The 24,683-nt window shown below is 42.4% G+C and overlaps 1 protein-coding gene across 5 annotated transcripts in view; it reads right to left on the bottom strand.

Moving 5' to 3' along the window:
• Positions 1-1,600: 1,600 nt before the first annotated feature.
• The window catches only part of LOC115539910 (CMRF35-like molecule 9), a 29,987-nt gene continuing 6,904 nt past the window's right edge, over positions 1,601-24,683 (bottom strand). For 2 of the 5 annotated variants that reach the window (XM_030350794.1, XM_030350793.1), the window contains one exon: positions 23,572-24,602. In XM_030350794.1, the coding sequence (XP_030206654.1) occupies positions 24,322-24,602 (281 nt within the window). In that variant the 3' untranslated portion in view covers positions 23,572-24,321. Of the gene's footprint in view, positions 2,722-2,845; positions 2,954-3,050; positions 3,114-3,206; positions 3,267-4,843; positions 4,895-4,982; positions 5,043-5,305; positions 5,621-5,735; positions 5,925-17,300; positions 17,402-23,571; positions 24,603-24,683 lie in introns of those variants that run through there. The other 3 variants (XM_030350791.1, XM_030350790.1, XM_030350792.1) reach the window with 3 other exon arrangements.

Here is a 24,683-nt window from a genome sequence, read left to right on the forward strand (position 1 = left end):
TAGAGACACACAATATAAAACATATGCATATATATATATATATATATATATATATATATATATATATATATATATATATATATATATATATATATATATATATATATATATATATATAACTGCCCAACTCGTTACAATATAAGCAAAATCGATTTATATTATATTTGTAAAGTGGCTGTTCAGATTACCATTCTTTGTTGGGGGAGGAGCGACTGTTGGTGAAGACTGGTGTCTGGTGGGGAATTCAGAAGTCAAACCAGGTGGCGTTCTCGGGGAAGCGGCCTTGATAGAGGGTTTAACATTCACTTTCACTTATCACACACACACACACACACACACACACACACACACACACACACACACACACACACACACACACACACACACACACACACACACACACACACACACACACACACACACACACACACACACACACACACACGATTTTGCACAACCGGAAATATCCCTCTGTCAATAAGTGACAATTCTCCATCTACATTCACATGCAGGTATTGCCGTGTTTTGTAGGCGTGATATCACTTCTCACCTGTCAGGTGGATTTTGGTATAGTTTGCTGGTGGCCGTCCTCGGTCAGAGAGACACCAGTATGTCCCAGAGTCCTCTCCTTTCGGTTCCATGATGGTCACGGTGAACCTCTTAAATCTCTCATTGACCCGTATGGAAAACCTGCGCTCTTGGTTACCGGTTTGCGTTGAATTGACCACCACCTGGCAATTGCATGGACTCTTCCCTTTACAGAGGAACTTGTGGTTTTTGGAATGGCTCTCTGGGTAAGGACACTCTAGTTTAACGGATCTTTCAGCATCAGAAACCTCTTCCTTGGGTGTAATGCTATCCCAATCTGAGAACAAGATTAGATTAGATATTCATATTTAGTGGAATATTTAGATATATTAGATGCAATTTAATTGAGCTCAAATTGAATTATTTTGGATTCGATTTTGATTTTGATTTAGATTTAGATTTAGATAGATTAGATACAACAGGTCCTCTGTGAGATCCATACCCGCTGATGTCTTGCAACAATAACCTGAAAGGTAAATCATAAAAAAATCGTAAGATATATTAATATCAGAAAATTGCAACAATTTGATATTCGGGTAGTCTAGTAATGTATAATAAAACCTTACAGAAGGAACTGATGTATTTGTCTTTCAAGCCTTTTTACTCTATACGGACACCTTAACCTAATGCAAACTCCAACCCAACCCAAACCCAAATATATTACAAACTATCAACAGAGCCAGAGTCTACCATTAACTTACAAAGAAATATCAAGCATGGCCTACCCGATATTAAGGACAGGAAAAGTTTGAGCAAAAATTGCCATTTGAAGTCCATAGTCTTCGACTTAAGTCACTCTTATATGTTAGCTTTGTAAAGCGGATTGTTCTTAGCCCTAATAAGCAAAGTATACTGTTTATCAAGCTACACTCCCCCACTTTCACTTCCCTCTCTCTCTCTCTCTCTCTCTCTCTCTCTCCAACGTTACATTTAAATGTTTCAAAATGAGAAGTTATGGTTAGATTAATTAGGAATCAAATGTTAGCAACAATTACTGACACAAGATACGTACTCGTATTGAGTTATTATTCTTACAATAATAGGTTTATTAATTATTTTTCAAACACGACAAACTTTTTCAAACATGACAAATAATTAGTTTGATATATTATTTAATTAATTAGCAAGAAGCACTGTCTAGTGGCCAATGTATAAGAATCACGAAAGACGCTGACTTTACGATGGCCCATAGCACATTATACTAATAGCCTACTGTTCTCTCTGGCGGTGACGAGGAAAACAATTTGAAACATGGGTCCAACTGGTGAGGTAGGTACATCTTCAGTTTGTTTCATCAAGCTTATTATTATTTTATTTTTTCAGCTATACCAGTCCTTGCTTATTATGCTGGAGGTCTTTAATGTAGGACTAGACTTGTCACCTCATGTTAAATACATTGATCTGCATGAAAAACCCTCTTGTGGGTTGTAATTATATTCTCTACTAAGAGCTACTGAAGGAAATTGTTGGTTCTCAAACAGAGGAGTTTGGTAAACACCCTTCTATGATTGCTGAATTGCTCTCTGCATTAGTTTTATTAAAATGTTTGTATACTTTCACTTCAGTTTAGTTGTGTGAGTGCGTGTGTGAGTGTTTGTATGTGTGTGCTTGTGTGCCTGCATGCACATTTTTGTGTGTGTTCATTTCGGTTTCCCACATTTACCTATTCGACAAATGACAATTGAAAGAATATAAAAATAGAAAATAGGTAACATATTTTATTTCGAAGCGTGGGGATTATGATCCCCACACTACGAAATAAATAAAACTGTTAATAGTAGTAAAGGTATGACTATCACTATTAATAGTATTTTCCGAAAGCATAATCACTTAATTATTTTCATCCAGGCCCTTACTGAGTCCTTTGAATGGTAGAATACATGACAGAGACTGTATCCGTTTTGAGAGCCACACCCTTGGAATCATTGTTGTAGCTCACAGTGGAGTAGAAGAAACCGGGCTGCTCTGGACTGGAGGGGACCGACACACTCTCATCTGGTTGGTCCTGAGGCTTTGGAAACCCACTGACATTGCAATAAATAGCGCTATCAGGGTGCGGATTGGTCAATGAGGCGGGAAGGAGGCTGTTCCTCCTCGGTTCTCCTGGACATTCATGGGTGCTTTGGTTTTTGTCTGCAAAGAAAGAAACAACAAGACCCAGTATAGATATATAGTTGTGTAGTAAATGGCTTGATGGTGATGGTTTCCGTTGACTCGCTGTGGAGGAAACCTGGAGGTGGGTCTGTTTCGGTCATACCTGAAGCAAATGCGGCTCTTCTGCGTTTTATCCTGCAGAAGATCAGAAGAACCAGGGCCAGCACCAACACAGCAACACCAAGGGCAACTCCTATATATGTCAACTGATCTGTTGACATAGATTTATTTTTTATCCATTTATTCATTTTCATATACACACACACACACACACACACACACACACACATACACACACACACACTTACAAGACAGATCACCAGCAATGCTTCGTCCTTTTGAGCCTTCATTTTCAAAGTCTGTTTGGCGTCCTAAAATAAGAAAGAACGAAGGAGAGAACGATTCCATTGACTATACTGCACAGTGCCATTACAAAACCTGTTTATTATGCTTCCAATATTTACCTGTTGGTTCAAACTCCGTTGTAGTTGTCTCTTGGACAGCATTAACATCACTCTTCACATCTTTAATAAAGGTTGGTTGAATAGAAGAAGCAGGTCATCAAATGGAATACAAAATCTCGGAGATTTGGTAAACAAGCAGGCTACTACTATCTCATCAAACCAAGAGGCTTGGTTTGGTTACGCAGTTTTAAGTCTGATAGCTGTTTCCACTAAATGTGATTCTGCTCCCAAAACAACACACACACACTGTGTGTGTGTGAACAGCATGAACAGCATGGGCCGGTCGCGGGTTGCGCTATTGCGAGTGAGACTTCTCCGGCGCTGGATATGTTAGTCAATTAAAACCGCCCACAGTGGATGATGTACTTTTTTTGCACAGCAATATAATGCACCGCCCCAAACAGCAGACAGTGTAATTCCCCGGCGTTCCATCTAATGTGTCTATTTTTCCTTCGGGTGCGGGTCGGGCGTGGGTATCAATTTATAGCGGGTCTTGTCGGGTGCGGAATGTAATTCGCGGGTACGGGCCGGTGTGGGTTTGCAAAATAAGACCCATGATTGATTCTCGGCCATGGTGGAGAAGGATTTGGGGGAAGAAACGTTGGCTTTGACTCTCTGAAGTCCACAATTAAATGCGACTTCAGATTGATGTGGATAGACCAGAGACGTCAGATAACCCGACTGCGTCTCTGGTACTACATAATAGCACCGTTCACACCGGTCACACGGTATTGTCAAAATCCGTACCGTAACGCAAATTCACACTGATGTAGGCCTCTCTATACCGTATACACCAGGGGTCACCAACAGAGTGCCCGCGGGCACCAGGGCGCTCGCAAGGACCATGAGGCGCCCACAGGCCTGTTCTAAACATAGCACAACTCATTCTTGAACCACTCTTTCCCACCTTTTTTAAGTTATTGTTGATAATTATTGAGAGAAATCACTAACATGATCAGTGTCTTCTCATAGATGAGCATCATTAATCATTAATAATAATAATGTATAACTAAAAGCAAATTTAGCAAATTTGTTATTGCAGAAGAGTGTATCCAACTGGGTGCCTTTCGTATGACTCAGTACCCATGAAGTAGCTCTCAGGTTCAAAAAGGTTGGTGACCCCTGGTTTATACCATACACCCCTAAGTCCCGCCCAAGGGCACTGATCTGCATTAGGTCTGTAGCACCAAATGGGTCCCACCCCCTAGGCGGGTTTGAAAATGAGGAACTGGTGCTTGTAGTTTTTTTAGAGCAACCCCCCCCCCCCCCCCCGTCCTTCCTGCTTTACATTACGCAAAAATCGTAACTTTACGTCATTTAAAGCAGTGTTAGAGGATGATACGGAACTCTCCCGTCTCAGGGGAAAATGAGGGAATGTTGAAAGAGTATTCAAACATATGACTGGGTTTCTAATGATACAAAGAGTATTCAAACATATGACTGGGTTTGTAATGATACAAAGCTTAATGCAAATGGGGGAAGTGTCCCTTTAAAGTCTGATAGCTGTTTCTGATCAATTGTATTGTGCCGCATGCACGCAGGCAGGCAGGCACACGCACACGCACACACACACACACACACACACACACACACACACACACACACACACACACACACACATTTAAGAGACGGATTACCAGAAGTGCTTTCGCCTCGTGAGCTTTCATTTTCGGAGTCCGTTGGCCGTGCTAAAGAAAGTAAGAACAAAATAATGATTCCATCGACTATCCTGCACAGTGCCATTTTTTTATTTTTTATTATGCCTCCTATATTTACCTGTTGGTTTAAACCCTGTTGTAATAGCTTCTCCGACAGCAGGAACATCACTCTTCCCCACTTTAATAATAATGGTTTGAAAGGAAGAAGCAGGTCGTTAAATGGAATTATGTTAGATGTGGTTAACAAACCGAGTACAAATTTGGTTAGATTAGATAAAACTTGATTAGATCATTTAAACTACAAGTCAAAAGTTTGCAGTCTGATTCTACCTTCCAACAAAAAAAAGGGGAACTAAACCAGTCCTCTCAAAGAGGAAGTATGTTGAGGGGTCAAAAAAAAGAAAGAAATACTGGTAAAGCATAGAAAAGGGATTCTCTCACCATCGTTGACCTTGAGATGCACTCTCACATATGTGTCGAAACCGAACCTATCTATCCCACATCTATAATTCCCAGTGTCTTTTAGTTGCAGATTCCTAATAGTTGTGAAGAATGCGTTTCCCTTGTCTTCGATAGAATACTTAGGCCTATCCGATCTTCTGGTCTCACTTGTTATGAGAACGTCCTTGTCACGACATGTTTCCTTACAGAAGTATTTGGCGTTGCTTCGCGCATTGGTGTGAGTGCATTTGATTCTGACTGTTCCCCCGACCGATCCTTTAACGGTCAGGTCCTCCGTCCAAGTCATGCAACACCCTATCAAAAACCAAACGTGTTCTCCGTTATAACAACCACTTGATGATGTACAACAACAAAAAAGCTGAAGATGACAGAATCATGGTGGATATGACAGATAGTGAGCAAACCTTACCACTGAGGAAAAAGAGGAAAGGGACCGCGGCCTTCATGTTCCTGAGACGCCGCTCTGCTCACCACAACCCTCCGGGGCTTTAATGGCGCCGTGTTGAAGTGCCGCTTCCTCTTCTCTCGGTTGGCTTCTCCTTTCTGGTCGCACTAAACACTTCTGAGCTGTTTTATTCACTTTTTCTGAAATTGTGTTCATGCAACTTCATGACATGTTTCATTTGAGTATGTTAGATATTAAAAGAGATGTGGTCAATATATATACATAGATTTAAAGTAGGCCTACCTGTAATTCATAGAAACAAATTCAGGATAAAACAGGCAGGCTGTCCCAGCAACACAATGCTTTAAAAAATAAAAAGAGTTACAATTCCCTCTTTATTTCTTGTAAAATCTGCATGTCAATGATGTAGGCCTAGGAATGGAAGGCACATTCTTTTTTTCTGGACACTTTTTCTGACAAATTGATGTTGCATTTTTGGATGGTAACCACGAAAGTGGTGTGATCCAAATAATGACCCTGGGTTATAAATTATAATGTTGCTGGGTACACTCTCGTCGTTCAGGTTGAAGTTCAGGCTTTGTGACCATGGACATAATAAAGGATGGACCACGGACTGGAAAATGGCCGCCCATTCATTCCTATGCAAACTGCTCAGTGGCGCATGGTAACATCATGGACATAATAAAGGATGGACCACGGACTGGAAAATGGCCGCCCATTCATTCCTATGCAAACTGCTCAGTGGCGCATGGTAACATCAGGGTAACATACAGGAGCGATTTGCTTCCGCGGTATGTGGCCAGGACACGTGACCTAGTCCGTGACGTACCGGATGCAGAGATCTTCTTCTTCTTCTAGATTAGTGGCGGATCATAGTTTTTCCCCATATACCGCGACCTACTGGACTACTACACAGGAGTTTGTGACAAGGACGTTGACAAGGACAAGGACGTTGGCAAATCATACTTTAAATCATACAAATAAATTCAAAGAAAAAACCAAACTAACGAAACAAAATAAACAAAATAAAACAAACTAACAAAAGAAATGAATAAAAAAAAAAATATATATATATATATACTTAAGGTTAAATTCTTCTAATTAGGTTAGTATCTTTTAGCTAATTTATCAGCAATTTCATTGCCATATATTCCATGGTGGGCTGGAATCCAACAGAACTGAATAACTAAACCAAGGCTTATAATATTTAAAAGAAGATGCTTTACCTCTATCACCAAATCTTCACGTATTGAATTATTTGTTATAAAACTTAGTATCTACAACCCATCTAAGAGCGGTTATTATTGTGGCCATCTCGATTGAGTATCCTGATAAAGTCACCCACTCTATATCCATATCCTTTTTCAAATTCTGGAATATATATGCCAATACCACATTGTCACATTGAGTTAATGGAAGTTAATTCGGAATTTAATTTAATTCGGAAGTTAATGGAGCCGTGCACTTCAAAATAGGTCCATAGCAAGGAGCCGTTTGTTTCAGTACGGCTCCTTTCAGCTGCCCACCCAACATCAACTGCTAATAGAACGCTTGAGGAGGCGTTTTGAAAAGAAAAAACTTACATTTTTTTAGAACAGGGTAGAAAGATAATTATGAGCCTTTGATTGATATCCAGACATTTTTTGCGGAGACACAATCCTGTTCCCCACTTGTATTGGAGTGGACGGCGATATCTACTTCTGGGCCACATGAAATGACGGACCCCCGTCCACTCCCAGCTAAAAACAGCTGCAATACCAGGCTTGGCCTCTGAGCACGGGTGGATTGCGGAAGTATATGCCTATCCTGGGGGCCTGTTTGTGACACGTCTGACCGGAATCAGCCACATCGGCGTGTTCATTGAGGTCTGGATGCAGGCGCTGACCGTCGGACGCCACGGCTTTGGGGGGCATAGATATATATATTAACTAGATGCCTCGTCTGCGCTGCTGGCCAATGGAGTCGAACGTCACCACTGGCGGCCATCTTACCACAGTAAGCTGCTCACCCATAACATTGTGTTGGTAGTGGTAGGCCTACATGTACTTTTTAAATAACCATAACTTGCAATTTTCAAACGGTTTGGTTTGTTATAAACGTCAGAGATGTAGTTATGACACTGCAGACTTTTGATAGAATAATGAAAAATAGAATAATGTTCTAAAATAGGTAGGCTACAATATCATAACCACGTTAATAACGCTTGTAATGAACCAAACCGTTTGTAAATCGGTTGAAAATGTTTGCGGTGCCTGGCGGGATTCCTCATGTGCCTAGCGATCAGCCACAGCAGGAAGGTGAAGGTGAACAGGCAAACAAACATTAATGCCACCACCACCATGAACGACACATCGCAATCATCAGGGTCCAAGAACCATGCCTAAAGACTCGGCATACACGCCATTTAGGCATTTCGCACCACCTCAATCTGCATAGCATGGGAATGCGATGCGTCTCATGGGAATTTAGCCCACTCAATCAGTTGTGATTTTGGTCTCCCCCTCTGTTTAAGCTTTATGTATGGCTGTCTATAGAAAAATGACAATGTAATTTTAATTTCGGTATTCCTATTTCTGTTCAATTTGCCAACGTTTTGCTATGTTCACTACAGAGGTTTAAAGGAACAGTGCATATAAGAAAGCTGTCGATTGTTCATCAGGATGCAACCTAGGAATTGTAATGGATAATAGGTCTAATACGATAACAAATTACAAGAGGTCGAGAAGGACTAGGGTTGAATGATCAAGGCTTCATTGTCACCACAGATAGTAAAAACATCACCTGAGTTGGTTTGCAAAAAAAACTCGCTAAGAGTCTCGGAGCTCCTCTTTATATCCTAATTGTGTGACCTCCCCCAAGATGTCCTTGGCCAATCACAGTGCTCTAACTACGGGCTCTTGACGTTCACGCCCACGATGGCCATACGATACATTCCATACAGTAATCAAGCTTTACGTACAGAAGGGTTAGTTACATAAACATTAGTTACATGAAGTTACATAATACATTAGTTATATGAAATGAGGTCTTTCATTAAAATACCTTCATCGCCTTGTTTATTTAACGGATCTTAAATCACCATGACTTACCACATGGGTTTAAGCGATGAGCGCTGTGAAATTAATATTCATTAGTAAAAGGGTTAGGGTTAGCAGTAAAATATGTATAGGTAATAGTTAATGCCACTTTATTTGTCTTTGGCATATACAGTGAGTCATAATCCTTAAGCTGGTAGTGTCTGATTTTAACCAGGTTATGGTAACCTTCACTCTAACTTGGAGCATAGAGAATATACATTGTGAAACCAGACTGAAACCCTATAGGACGGCGTTTCCTCTCACCGTGTCCTGAGCCAGCCGTCTTTGAGGGGCAATATATACGTAAATGAGGGGGGTGGGGGTATATCTTTTGTAACACGTTAAGATGGAACACATGTAAATGTCCCTCAGAATGCAAGCACTTATTGACCAAGGAAAGCCAGGTAATATCAACTGTAAATATATTTACCTTATATTCTTGTATAATTCATGCTTTAAGTTAAACTCGTATCTAAGTGAACTGAGAGATAGACTGATGTCATTGGCTACAGATGGATGTCTGTCTGATCCTCTGAGCTGTTGAATAACAATGGAACAAGGTCTGGAGCCTGTCCCTCAATTACAATTAGGACATTTAGCAGATGCTTTCACCCAAAGCGACTAAGATCAATTAATACACACATTGACACACCGACGGCAGAGTCAACCATGCAAGGCGACAGCCAGCTCGACACATCAACACTCAGCTAGGAGGAGATGGGGATCAAACTACCTTTCGGTTACAAGACAACTGCTTTACCTCCTGAGGAAAGCCGACCCCTACCCGCAGCTGGTACATTTGGCAAATATCCTTTTAAACCTATTATTTTCTACCACAGAATATATTTGATTTAATTAATGAAATTGCTGGATGTGGGACCACATGGTTGTGTAGAATACAGTGCATTACATTACATTACAAACACACATACACACAACCTTACTACTCAGTGTAAAGGTGAAGGTCTCTATTGAGACATCTGAAAAGAAGTCAAGACATTTATTTCAGGCAAAACATGTACAGTAGGGATACTTATAATACAATGAATAACACCATTATTTTCTGATAATTATTTATATTAGTGCTATAATGTTCTTTTGTTTTTGCCCCATAAATCATATTGATCAAATTCCATTTAATATCAATGCATGAAAGTTTAACACCTGTTGAACTGGTGTTCCTACCTTTCAATCCGTAGAAAGCAGGGAAAGAATCCATGACGATTGTCCCTATAGGTCACTTATTACAAGCTGTATAACAACCTGTGATGTTTATTCCATCTTGAGATAATTAAAATGCATCCCCATTACAGTTCATCTCAAAACATCCACTCAACTGCTAGTGTGGCACCCTGGGTTCAGGATAGTTAGTAGTTCTCTGCTGAGTTCAACCAGTTTCTATTAGGTTGGTTGTAAATGCACCAGTCATTCCACCAGGGGGCAGCAGCGCAATGGTACGTATCACCAGAGCTCGAAGAAGGTATCCAAGCTGTTGCCAGAAACGAAATGTGTTTTGTCTTTTACAGGTGAGCTTGTGTTAGTTTTGTGCACAATGATGCTATAAGTTAAAGGAGACATATTATGGTGTTTTCCCAACATGTATTTGAGTTCCAGAAAACATGTTTTTGAAGCTGTTTGCTGGAAATAGCTTTTAGGAAAAAAAATATCGTCTACCGCTATTCCCCTCTGTTTCAGTCCCTTCAGAATGTTTCTGGTGTCTGTAGCATTGATGCAAATAAGCTGCTGCCCATTGACCAATGAGCTGTTAGACTGAACCACAGCATGGAGGAGAAGGGATTGTTGCCGTTTGCTGACTCCTGGAGCTCTATATCTATATTATATAAGTAAGGGATAATGCCCGACGAGGTGTCCATTATCAGGAATTAATGGACGACGTGGAGGCGTGAACCGTCCGACGCGAAGCGGAGGACGGTTGCCTCCGCGAAGTCCATTAATTCCTGATAATGGACCCCTCGAAGGGCATTATCCCGCTTATACCACGGTCACTTACCAACGGTGACCAAATTAAGACCATTAATTTATATTTTCATGCGTTTTGTAATCTGAATATAAAGTTTTCCACAAAACATACATTTGTTTCCCTGGTTACGCCTGAGGGTCCGACTCATACCCGGAACCACCATTACACGCCCGTTGGGTTCTCATGCAACGGAAACGTTGTTCACTCCTCCAGTAATTAGGACGGACCATAGCTACGACTTTAGAACGGGAGGTAGCGGGAGGTATTATAGTCCGCTGAGCTGTTTTGTTTCCCGTTGCTATGGTTACTACTATTTTAGAGACGATACGCCAGCTAGCGCATTAATTGAGAACGGTAAACAGACAATTTGACAGAACTACTTGTCCAGGTGTCCGTATATCAGGAGTTAATGCACACCCTGCATCCAATCAGAATCGAGTATTCCCGCAGACCGTGGTATAATATAATATAATAATGACATTATATATGGGTATTTATATAATCTATCTAATATCACAGGCAAAAGCTATGTGCGCCTCGGATGACATTATGAATAATAAAGAATGTGTCTGACATCTCTGGTACTTCCACGAGTAAAGACTCGTAGTGGGAGATATCCTGGCCATGGTTGAGAAGAATTGGGGGGAAGGAACTTTGGCATTGACATGGAGAAGAAAAGGATTGTACTCCGGGAGCTGAGCTGCCAGACTGCCTCCGAGCTGCCGGCCGCCGTCGAAGCCGTGCGGCCGCAGTCCGGCAGCTCCGGCGGTGTACTCCGGGAGCTGAACTGGCGCCGAAGCTAGGTGGCAGCTCCATCAGACTAGCAGCTCCAGCGGACGAGCAGCTCCGGCTGGAGTAGCTCGGCGGCAGTCCGGCAGCTCAGCTCCGGGAGTGCAATCCTTTTCTACTCCATGTCTCCTCCTCCCGACTTCCCTTCGGCGGCAGCTCCGGCGGGGTGAGCTTGGCGCCAGAGGAAGGGATTGCACTCCCAGAGCTTAGCTGCAGGGCTAGCGCCGAGTTCCCCCTGCCGGAGCTGCTCGTCCGCTGGTCAACAATATCTTAGCGATGCTCTGATTGGAGGGGAGTGGGGAAGTGGGAGGTAATATTCAAATGTGCCCCCTTCCTACGTAGGAGGGGGCACCGAAACTGACTCGCTCGTTTGGTAGCTTGAGACGGGCTGCTTCCAGAAATGCGTATCTCACTCAAAAAATCATGTACAGACTTATTTCAAAGTTTGTATGCGTGTGGGAGCACCATCTACCCACAACAACACCCAAAATCCCAGGAAAAGTGCTGTTTTCATAATATGTACCCTTTAATAGAATGCAATATAACATGTAATTACCAGGAAAGGTTTATTCAGACATACCGTTTGTTAGACGTGATGTGTTTGCAGACTTCTCATTGGCGCGAAGTAGTAGGTTAGCCGATGTTTCCCTCCAGTAAGGTCACGTGACAACCCAAGGGGATCGTGCTGTTATGTTTTATGAACGAGTAGAAGGTATCGCGAGTTCTGAATGAAAGACGTTCATTGCAAGCTGTTGCCAGAAACGGAATGTGTTTTGTCTTTTACAGGAAACATGATCAAATAAATCGATTGTGAGACACACTAGCTTGGAATGAAACATCCTGGACGACTTGGTATTTTTATTTCTCTTACACACGTATAAGCAGGTTGTCAAATGGAACAACAACTATCTCCTCGAAGCTAGAGGCTTGGTTTGGTCACACGTTTTAAAGGTTGATAGTTGTTTCCGATAAATGTGATAGTGCTCAAAACACGACAAAACACACACACACACACAAACAAAGACACGCAAAGACACATACACACAATTTTACACAACTGGAAATATATAATAATATATAAGTGGCCATCCAGTCAAAAGAGAATTATACAGCAAAAGCCTACATTCACATGCCAATAGGCGTGACTGTTGTAGCCGCGATATCACCTTCAGAAGTGATAATGTTAGGGAGAGTAATTATTTCTTGAAAGCATGATTCGATCGTTTCCTTCTCACCTGTCAGGCGGAGTTTGGTATAGTTTTTTGGTGGCCGTCATCGATCAGAGAGACACAAGTATGTCCCAGAGTCCTCGTCTTTCGGGTCCATGACGGTCATGGTGAACCTCTTTAATCTCTCATTGACCTGTGTTCATCAACAGGGTTACCGGTTTGCTTTAAATTGATCAAGTCCTGGCAATTGCAAGGACTCTACCCTTTACAGGGGAACTTGTGTTTTTTTTAATGGCTCTCTGGGTAAGGACACTAGTTTTCTCATGGTCTGTGTGTTTCCTTGTCTTGTTTTGGTGTGTTTCCCTGTGTTTCCTGTTTTACTTTGGTATCTCTGGCTTGTTTCTCCCCATATCCAAGTTTCTCTCCTGTGTGATTACTGCTCCCTCCCTAATGAGTTTCAGCTGTTCCTTGTTGCGTGCCCTGTGTTTGATATTTAAGCCCTTGTCCATCCTTTGTTCCTCGTCGGATCATTGTGGTTTGTGGTGAGTTGTGTCCTGTGTGTTACCGGTCCTACCTACCTACCTGCCTGCCTGCCACCAGCTAACCGTGACAGAATGATCCGACCTGAATTGGACCCAGGGGACGCTCTTTTTGCTCTGAGTTGGAGGCTGTGTTGGGCCATACGTGCAGAGCTGTCGCTTCAAGGCCCCGGTTAGAGGGTGCATTACCGGCACAGTGGGCAGTCGAGCTTCTCAACCCCACAGCTTTTTTTTGCCAGAGAGCTATATGCCACTGCCACCGCCGATTGTCTTATTATGCCTCCACGCTCCTGCTTCCAGCCACAGCTCCCAGTCTCCTGCCTCCAGCCTCTGCCCCCGGGCCCCAGCTACCAGCCTCCTCCGGCCTTACGGACTATCAGAGTGGGGGTGTTGAGTTTGGAGTGACATCTGGTTCCACATTACTCTCCAGCTCCTGAGCTGACTCCGGATCCTGAGCCCTGTCCGGTTCCTGAAGCCACTCCTTCCCGAGGGTGCCCCTCTTCCAGATCTTCCGGACCTTCCAGAAGGGGCCCGCCCTCTAACTTGCCTTCTCGAGGGGTTCCTCCTTCCAAACCTTCCAGAAGGGGCCCGCCTTCTACCTCGCCTTTGTCTTCGCCGATGCCGGCCTCCAGAAGGGTTTCCTCGCCTTTGCCGCTGCCGGCCTTCAGAGGGTTTTCTTCATCTTCGCCGCTGCAGGCCTCTGCTTGCCCCCCAGGCCGTCCGCCTGAAACTCCCTGCCATGCCCTGGTGCATTTTCTGGCCGCCCGCCTGACACCCCTCCGTCCTGCCCCAGTCCCTTTCCCTGGCCAGCCGGTCATCCCGTGCTCTGCCCCAGTCCATTTTTTTTGGTTCCCTCATCCTGGCTCCCCTCCACCCACCTTTTTTTGGGTTTGACTTTCTTCTTTTTTTTTTTTGCATGTCGTGGGTCGCCTGGTAGTCGACCCTTAAGGGGGAGGTCTGTCATGGTCTGTCAGTTTCCTTGTCTTGTTTTGGTGTGTTTCCCTGTGTTTCCTGTTTTACTTTGCTATCTCTGTCTTGTTTCTCCCCGTGTCCTGTCAAGTTTCACTCCTGTGTGATTACTGCTCCCTCCCCTATTGTGTTTCAGCTGTTCCTCGTTGCGTGCCATGTGAAAAAAAAATTGCTAATAAAAGATATTAAGAAATTGTCACAACGCAGAGAGGGATGTCATGTCTTGGGTTTTTTGTCTTGTCAATTTCCGGTTTTATTTTTGAAAAGTAACATCCCTCTCGTTTCAGGTGTGTGTGTGTCCTGTGTACAGAAATATTAGGATCAGAAAATTGCAACTATTTGAAATTCAGTTGGATAGTCTTGTAACGTAGCCTATGTTGAAATCTAAAAGAAGGAACTGATGTATTTGTCTTTCAAGCCTTTTAACTTTATGCGGACACCTAAACCTAATACCATCTCGAACCACCCCAAATCCTAATATAGGACTATTAATGACTTTTAATAGAGCCAGGGTCTACCATGATTATGACCCAATATTAAGGACAGGAAAAGTTTGAGCAATATTTGCCATTTGAAGTCCATAGTCTTCGACTTTAGTCGCTCTTATGTTAGCTTTATAAAGCGGATTGTTTTTATCCCTAATAAGCAAAATATAGTGTTTATTATGCTACTCTCTCTCTCTCCCCCCATTATTACATTTAAATGTTTTAAAATGAGAAGTGATGGTTAGATTGATTGGGAATCAAATGTTTGCAGCATTTACTGTCACAAGATACTATTTATGTAATCATTATAAATAATGGGTTTATTAATTATCTATACAAAGGTCATTTTCAATCATGACAAATATTTTGGGTGATTTATTGTTTAATTAATTTGGCAAGTAGCTCTGCTCTCTAATGGCCAATGTATAAGAACCAGGAGAGACGCTGACTACCCTGGACCATAGCACATTCTGCTACATGGTTCTCTTTAACTGAGACGAGGAGAACAATTCAAAAAATGGGTGAGGTCGGTACATCTTTTGTTTGTTTCATCAAGCAAAGTATTTTCTTTTTTCATTCCAGCTATACCAGTCCTTGCTTATTTTCCTGGAGGTCTTTAATAAGACTAGACTTGTCACCTCATGTTAAATACATTGATCTGCATGAAAAACCCTCTTGTAAGGTGTAATTATCTTCTCTGTTAAGTGTTACTGAAGGAAATTGTCTGTACTCATAAAGAAGAGTTTTGTACACACCCTTCTATAATTGCTGATTTGCTCTCCGCAATGGATTCATTAAAATTGTCCATATTTTCATATCAGTGAAGTTGTGTATGTGTGTGTGTTTCTTTGCCTGCATTCACATTTTTGTATGTGTTCATTTCAGTTGCCCACATTCACCGAAGGAAGTTCCATTCACATAAGAATTTGAGTGACTAATACCATCTCGAACCACCCCAAATCCTAATATAAGATCATGACAAATGACAATTGCAAGAATATAAAAATAGAAAATAGGCAACATATCTTGATTATGATCCCAACACTACGCAACACATTTAACTATTAATAGTAGTACAGGTATTACTATCACTATTTATAGTATTTTCCGAAAGCAGAATCACTCTTAATTCTGATCATCAATGGTAGAATACATGACAGGGTGTGTGTCCTTTATGAGAGCCACACCCAACTCATCTGGTTGGTCCTGAGACTTTGGAAACCCACTGACATTGGAGTAAATAGCACTATCAGGGTGCGAATTGGTCAATGAGGCGGGAAGGAGGCTGTTCCTCCTAGGTTCTCCTGGACATTCATTGGTGCTTTGGTTTCTGTCTGCAAAGAAAGAAATTACAAGACTCAGTATAGATATATAGTAGTGTATTAAATGTCTTGACAGTGATTGTTTCCGATCGGTTCGTTCATTGTGGAGGAACACTGTGGTGGGTCTGTTTTGGTCACCCGAAACAAACGCGGCACTTCTGCGTTTTATCCTGCAGAATTTCAGAAGAACCAGGGCCAACACCAACACAGCAACACCAAGGGCTGGTCCTTTATATATCAACTGATCTGTTGACATAGATTTTTATTTTTCCACACATCCATTTATTCATCTGCATACACACACACACACAAACACACACACTTACAAGACAGATCACCAGAAATGCTTCGTCCTTTTGAGCTATCATTTTCGAAGTCTGTTTGGCGTCCTAAAATAAGAAAGAACGAAGGAGAGAACGATTCCATTGACTATACTGCACAGTGCCATAACAAAACCGGTTTATTATGCTTCGAATATTTACCTGTTGGTTCAAACTCTGTTGTAGTTGTCTCTTGGACAGCATGAACATCACTCTTCAAATCTTTAATAAAGGTGGGTTGAAAGGAAGAAGCATGTCTTTAAATGTCTATAAATTATATTAGATGTGGTCAACAAACCGAGTACTAATTTGGTTAGATTAGATACAACTTTATCAGATAATTTAACCAATAAACTACAAGTCTAAAGTTTGCAGTCTGATTCTACTTTCCAACAAAAAAAGGGGAAATGAACCAGTCCTCTTAAAGAGGAAGAATGTTGAGCGGTCAAAAAAAGAAAATAAATACTGGTAAAACATAGAAAGGGGATTCTCTCACCATCGTCAACCTTGAGATGCACTTCCACATATGTGTCGGGACCGATCCTTCCTATCCCACACCAATAAGTCCCAGTGTCTTTTAGTTGCAGATTCCTAATAGTTGTGATGAATGCGTTTCCCTTGTCTTCGATAGAATACTTCTCCGATCCTCTGGTCTCACTTGTTATGAGAACATCCTGTTGACGACATTCTCCCTTACAGAAGTATTTGGTGTTGCTTCGCGCATTGACGTGAGTGCATTTGATTCTGACTGTTCCCCCGACCGATCCATTAACGGTCAGGGCCTCCGTCCAAGTCATGCAACAGCCTATCAAAAATCAAACGTGTTCTCCGTTATAACAACCACTCGATGATATACAACAACAACAAAAAAGCTGAAGATGGCATGGTGGATATGACAGATAGTGAGCAAACCTTACCACTCAGGAAAAAGAGGAAAGGGACCGCGGCCTTCATGTTCCTGAGACGCCGCTCTGCTCCCCACAACCCTCCGGGGCTTTAATGGCGCCGCGTGGAAGTGCCGCTTCCTCTTCTCTCGGTTGGCTTCTCCTTTCTGGTCGCACTTAGCACTTCTGAGCTGATTTATTCACTTTTGATGACATGAATCATTTGAGCATGTTAGATATTAAAAGAGATGTGGTCAATATATATATACATAGATTTAATGAAGGCCTACATGTAATTCATAGAAGCAAACTCAGGAAAAAAGTTATGGATGCTTTATTCTACAAGTGATTAGTGCATACACATAAGGCAGGCTGTCCCAGTAACATTATAACCCAGGGTCATTATTTGTATGAAACCAATTTCGTGGTTACCGTCCAAGAATCCAACATCAATTAGTCAGAGAAAGTGTCCAGAAAAAAAAAATTTGCCTTCCATTCCTAGGCCTACATAATTGACACACAGATTTTACAAGAAATAAAGACGGAATTGTAACTCTTTTTATTTTTTAACGCATTGTGTAATGTACCCTCTCGTCGTTCAGGTTGAAGCTCAGGCTTTGGTAGTGACTCGTCTGTCCGGAATCAGGCACATTGGCGTGTTCATTGAGGTCTATGGTGATGCAGGCACTGACCGTCGGACGCCCATGCTTTGGGGGAACAGTGTATGGCGCTGGTGGTGGCGGGTCTCTTTTCGTGTGACCAGAACGTACACACTTGGACTCCAGCCAAAGAGGTCCAACAGGGCTCACATTCTTATGGTGAGTTTACTGTCGCTCGATTACTATCGACAAAGAAAAAGGACAACAGCACAGAGATATCACAGTCCATGCACTACTCAATTCTTAGGTAACGGACGATGATCAAGTTTGCGGTGCTTGGCGGGATTCCTCATGTGCCTAGCGATCAGCCACAGCAGGAAGGTGAACAGGCAAACAAACATTAATGCCACCACCACCATGTACGACACATCACAATCATCAGGGTCCAAGAACCATGCCCTGACAAAGAACCGGAAACCTAGAAATTGCTGGAGGTTAATATGCATATGAATCCATACATAGCCTAAACATTCGGCATACACACCATTTAGGCATTTCGCACCACCTCAATCTGCATAGCATGGGAATGCTATGCTCTCATGGGAATTCAGCCCACTCCATCAGTTGTGATTTTTGTTCACCCGTCTGTTTAAGCTTTATGTAGGGCTGTCGATTGTTAATCAGAATGCAACCTGAATTGTAATGGATAATACACACAGTCTAATACGCTAACAAATTACAAGAGGTCGAGAAGGACTAGGGTTAAATGATCAAGGCTTTATTGTCACCACAGATAGTAAAAACATCACCTGAGTTGGTTTGCCAAAAAACTCGCGAACAGTCTCGGAGCTCCGCATTATATCCTAATTGTGTGTTCTCCCCAAGATGTCCTTGGCCAATCACAATGCTCTAACTACGGGCTCTTGACGTTCACGCCCGCGATGGCCATACGATACCTTCCGTAATCAAGCTTTACGTACAGGGGTTAGGCTACATATGAAGTTACATATTATACATTAGTTATATGAAGTGAGGTCTTTCATTAAAATACCTTCCTCGCCTTGTTTATTAAACTGATCTTAAATCACCATGACTTACCACTTGGGTTTAAAGGGACTCTCACCTTTGTTGCATTTGAGAATTACAGCACATTGAAATCATCCCGCCTTCCTCCAATGCCCCACCCCCTAAGCGTTATTACAAAACTAGTACAAAACTAAGCGTTATTTTACAAAGTACAAAAGTTCTAGACTCCCAGTAGCGGGACAACGTCGCGTCTGAGTCCAAAATGGGTCCCGTAATCGGACTGAGTGTGGCGGTTGGTTGCCAACGGTTTGGATGTCTTCCTGGAGCTCCAGAGTAGCGGGACAACGTCACGTCTGAGTCCGAAATGGGTCCCGTAATCGGACTGAGTGTGGCGGTTGGTTGCCAACGGTCTGGATGTCTTCCTGGAGCTCCAGAGTAGCGGGACAACGTCGCGTCTGAGTCCGAAATGGGACCCGTAATCAGACTGAGTGGTGCGGTTGGGTGCCAACGGTCTGGAGGTCTTCCTGGAGCTCCAGAGTAGCGGGACAACGTCGCGTCTGAGTCCGAAATGGGTCCCGTAACCGGACTGAGTGGTGCTGTTGGTTGCCAACGGTCTGGAGGTCCTGAGAATCATCCAGGGGAGCGGGACCACTTGGCTTCTGAGGCCGAATCGGGTCCCCTTGTCGGACTGAATGGTGCAGTTGGTGGCCAACAGTCTGGAGGTCTTCCTGAGGCTCCAGAGGAGGGTAATTCTGTGAGTCCGAGTCCGAGATGAGTCCCCTAATCGGACTGAATGTTGCAGTTTCAGTACGCAGGGGACCACTTTGGTCTGCCATCGTCAGTCGCTACGGTCGCTACTCGCTACTGTCTGCCGTGGAATCAAAACAAACCCTCTAGTTGAGGACGCGCCTTGATGACGCGGGCCCGAATGCGCCACAAGAAGCAGACGGAAAACCTTATATATCCATGCAGCAAACAGACAGGTCTGTCGGCCAATAAGGTCCTTCGGTCCGAAGAATTTTATTGGTTGAAGTTTTCACTAAATATTATGAGAGTAAAATAATTGTTTGTTTTACTCCTGGTGGGTCTGTCTTGCATATTAGAGTTTTATTACCTTATTAATACCAATTTAACCTTATCCAAAAAAAGTGTAAAAATGCAACAAAGGTGAGAGTCCCTTTAAGAGATGAGCCCTGTGAAAGCAATATTCATTTAAACAACGACGCTGAAGTTGGCATCCGATTCGCAGCATCCGATTCGGCAGCTGGTATAGTGGCCATAATACAGAAGCTGTACGTGTCTTCACTTGTCAACAAACCTGTATTGTGCGATGGCCCTGCTACTGCCTCCTCAAGCTCCTCATCTTCTCCTGCCCCTGACAGTGAAGTCTCTGGAGCCCCGTCCTCCTCTACCTCCTCTGCCCCCCGAGGTAAGTTGCTGCTGGTCTCCCTCGGGGTGACAAAGGGGTCGAGGAAGGACAGGACCCCAGCGAATTTCCATCTCTTCACTGTCCCTGCCGCTGACCCGCTCTTTTTTCCCTCTTTTTCTCTCTCATGTACCTGTCCCTGAGCGACTTCCACTTCCTGCGACATACGTCCACTGACAAGAACATATATACATATTAAGTTGTGTAACCTGACAAGCGGGACAGTCTGTTGTAGTAGTATCACTTAATATTACTGCTGACTGGTGCTACCGCTAACCGGCGCTAACTTTTTTCATAGTAGAACACAACCGATAGCTGAAGCCAAGCAAAATACACATACACATTATTCACTGATCTTACCAGGAAAGCCAGTATCCTCGGCCACGTCGACCCACGCCGTCTCTTTTTTGTTCCTGTCCCTGTACGACACCATCGTGGTGTCGTACAGGACAGGACGGCTGCACACTGCGACTATCAGGTTTTGGTCCTCCATTTCTGTTCTGTCCTCTCCGTCTCTCTGCCAGTGACGTCGGGTCAAGCTCAACGCTGAATGGGCAACGCGGCTAATCGTCATGCGTAGGAGCGTAAAAAGTTCAATTTTTTGAACTCCTTGCGTAGGCGCGTAGGTGCGTTAGGTGCGTATATACGCAGCTCATACGCGTCTAACGCGGCTAAAATGTTGCTTTAGCGCATGTAACGCATGTACGCAGCTCATACGCGCGTAAACCAATGGTTCCCTATGGAAAAATTGCCGATTTTATACGCGTCTTACGCGGGTAACGCGTTTGGTGTGTTCCCACCTTTAAGGTACAGCCACACTGCACGCGTTACTCGCGTTAAGAAACGTGCATAACGCGCCTAAACTGACGCTTGATCATTCTGTGTCACAAAAATGGTTCAACGCGCCTAACGCGCCTACGCAGCCACCATCGCTGCGCTGGATTTTGGGTGCATGATAGTGCTTAGATCGGGTTCGATTAAATAATCTCAGGTATCAATAACAATAATCGGGTTGAATAACTTCACATGGTGTGTCTGGTGTGTTTCCAGCATTCGTAATGTTGATCAGCAGAGAAATAGTCCGCCAAAGACGTTGAGGTTGCTTAGCACTCAAAGACGCTGCCCATGCAAGTGAATGGAGCGTTCCCTCTTCGTCATTACTATCAAACCAAACATCCTTCACATTCACCGAGCGAACATTATGAAAGTAAAATGCACATTTCTCGCTAAAAATGTTTACATAAACGCTTTTAATGGCTATGTTACCATTATTTCCACCCAGAATAAAGTGTAAGATGTCCGCCATATGCTTCTGTCAGTTTCCTTGTCTTGTTTCAGTGTGTTTCCTGTTTTACTTTGGTATCTCTGTCTTGTTTCTCCCCATGTCCTCCCTCCTGTGTGGATACTGCTCCCTCCCCATAATGTGTTTCAGCTGTTCCTCGTTTCGTGCCCTGTGTTTGGAATTTAAGCCCCTGTTTATTCTTTTGTTTCTTGTCGGATCATTATGGTTTGTGGTGAGTTGTGTTACCTGCGTCACCTGTGTTCTCAGTGTTCTCTGTGTTCCTTGCCTGCCTGCCTGCCACCCGCTAAGTTTAACTGATCAATCATCATTAGCAACCTCTTCCTTGGGTGTAATGCGATCCCAATCTGAGAACAAGATTTGATTAGATAAAAAAATCATATTAAGTGGAATATTTACATTTATCAGACACAATTTGATAAAACTCAAATTGAATTATTTTAGATTCGATATAGATAAAGATTTGAATTTAGATACAACCAACCCAGTCTCACGGTAATACGTGACACTGCCTCGTCACGTCATTTATTCTATTCATTCGTGATCTGGTACACGTAATTAAAAAATTTCAAACTCATTCTAAAAAGAAGAGATGAAGTAGCTACCTTTTTTTCCGTTGCGGTTTGCATACAGAGCAGCACACCTGCATTAAATATATACGTGAATCGTCAGAATATCTCAAAATCAAAAGGTGAAAGTAGAAACGGGTGGCCAAAAGCTGTCATATTGTTAGAAATGTGTGCTCTTTGGTACGAAAAAATTGAAATTACGTGTCCCAGATCACAAATGAATAGATTAAATGACGTGACAGTGTCACGTTTTCCGTGAGACTGGGTTGATACAACAGGACCTCTTTGATCCATACCCGCTGATGTCTTGCAACAATAACCTGAAAGGTAAATCAAAAAGTTTAGAGCATAGCATAGAGCATCTGTAAAATTGCTAATAAAAGATGTTAAGAAATATTAAGATTAGAAAATTGCAACTATTTGAAATTCGGGGAGGATAGTCTGGTAACGTAGCCTATGTTAAAACCTAAAAGAAGGAACTGATGTATTTGTCTTTCAAGCCTTTTAACTTTATACGGACACCTTAACCTAATCAAGGCAAGGCAACTTTATTTATGTAGCTCTTTTCATACACAAGGCAGGCTCAAAGTGCTTCACGTGTAAACATTGTCATAAAATAAAATAATAGATCAGTAAAAGAAAACATATGCAAAGGAATGAATAAAATTGAAAGTTAAAAAGGCATTTTTAGTATTAAAATAGAAGATAAAGGCAAAGTTAAAAGAGCTTTTTAGAAAGGGCAATGTATTTAAGATTCAGCAGAAAGCTAAAGCAAACATAAAAGTCTTCAGTCTTGTTTTAAAGGTGCTCAGAGTTGGGGCAAGTCTTAAATCCTCAGGGAGTTTATACCAGCTATAATACCATCTCGAACCAACCCAAATCCTAATATAGGCCAATTACTAACTTTTAATAGAGCCTGAGTCTACCATGATTATGACCCAATATTAAGGACAGGAAATGTTTGAGCAATATTTGCCATTTGAAGTCCATAATCTTCGACTTTAGTCACGCTTATATGTTAGCTTGGCAAAGCGCATTGTTCTTATCCCTAATCTCTCTCTCTCTCTCTCTCTCTCTCTCTCTCTCTCTCTCTCTCTCTCTCTCTCTCTCTCTCTCTCTCTCTCTCTCTCTCTCTCTCTCTCTCTCTCTCTCTCTCTCTCTCTCTCTCTCTCTCTCTCTCTCTCTCTCTCTCTCTCTCTCTCTCTCTTCCCCCCCCCATTATGACATTTAAATGTTCTAAAATGAGAAGTGAAGGTTAGATTAATTGGGAATCAAATGTTTGCAGCAATTACTTTCACAGGATACTATTTATTTATTAAATTATTTTGAATAATGGGTTTATTAATTATCTATCTACGCAGGTCCTTTTCAAACATGACAAATATTTCGTGTGATTTATTATTTAATTCATTTGGCAAGAAGCACTGCCCTCTAGTGGCCAATGTATAAGAACCAGGAGAGACGCTGACTACGCTGGACCATAGCATTCTACTACAATGGTTCTCTTTAACTGTGACGAGGCGAACATTTAAAAAAATGGGTCAAACTGGTGAGGTCGGTATCTTTTGTTTGTTCAAGCTAAATATTTTCTTTTTTCATTTCAGCTATACCAGTCCTTGCTTATTGTCCTTGAGGTCTTTAATGTATGACTATACTTGTCACCTCATGTTAAATACATTGATCTGCATGCAAAACCCTCTTGTAAGGTGTAATTATCTTCTCTGTTAAGTGTTACAGAAGAAATTGTCGGTTCTCAAAAAGATGAGATTTGTACACACCCTTCTATGATTGCTGATTGGCTCTCCGCATTGGATTCATTAAAATTGCGCATATTTCCACATCTTTGCAGTTGTGTGCGTGCATGTGTGTGTGTGTGTGCTTGTTTGCCTGCCTGCACATTTTTGTATGTGTTCATTTCAGTTTCCCACATTCACCGAAGGAAGTTCCATTCACATAAGAATTTGGATGACTTAAGATCATGACAAATGACAATTGCAATAATATAAAAATAGGTAACATATTTTGATTGTCATCCCAACACTACGCAATAAATACAACTAATAATAGTAATAAAGCTCTTACTATCAGTATTTTCCAAAAGCAGAATCACTCTTAATTGCGATCATCCAGGCCCTTAATGAGTCTTTTGAATGGTAGAATACATGGCAGAGTCTGTGTCCGTTATGAGGGCCACACCCTTGGAATCATTGTTGTAGATCAAATTGGAGTAAAAGTCACCAGGCTGTTCTGGACTGGAGGGGACCGACACACTCTCATCTGGTTGGTCCTGAGGCATTGGAAACCCACTGACATTGGAGTAAATAGCGCTATCAGGGCGCGGATTGGTCAATGAGGCGGGAAGGAGGCTGTTCCTCCTAGGGTCTCCCGGACATTCATTGGTGCTTTTGTTTTTGTCTGCAAAGAAAGAAATGACAAGACCCAGTATAGATATATAGTAGTGTAGTAAATGGCTTGCCAGTGATTGTTTCCGGTCGG

The sequence above is a fragment of the Gadus morhua genome, chromosome 3 (genome assembly GCF_902167405.1).
Source record: "Gadus morhua chromosome 3, gadMor3.0, whole genome shotgun sequence".
NCBI lineage: Eukaryota > Metazoa > Chordata > Actinopteri > Gadiformes > Gadidae > Gadus > Gadus morhua.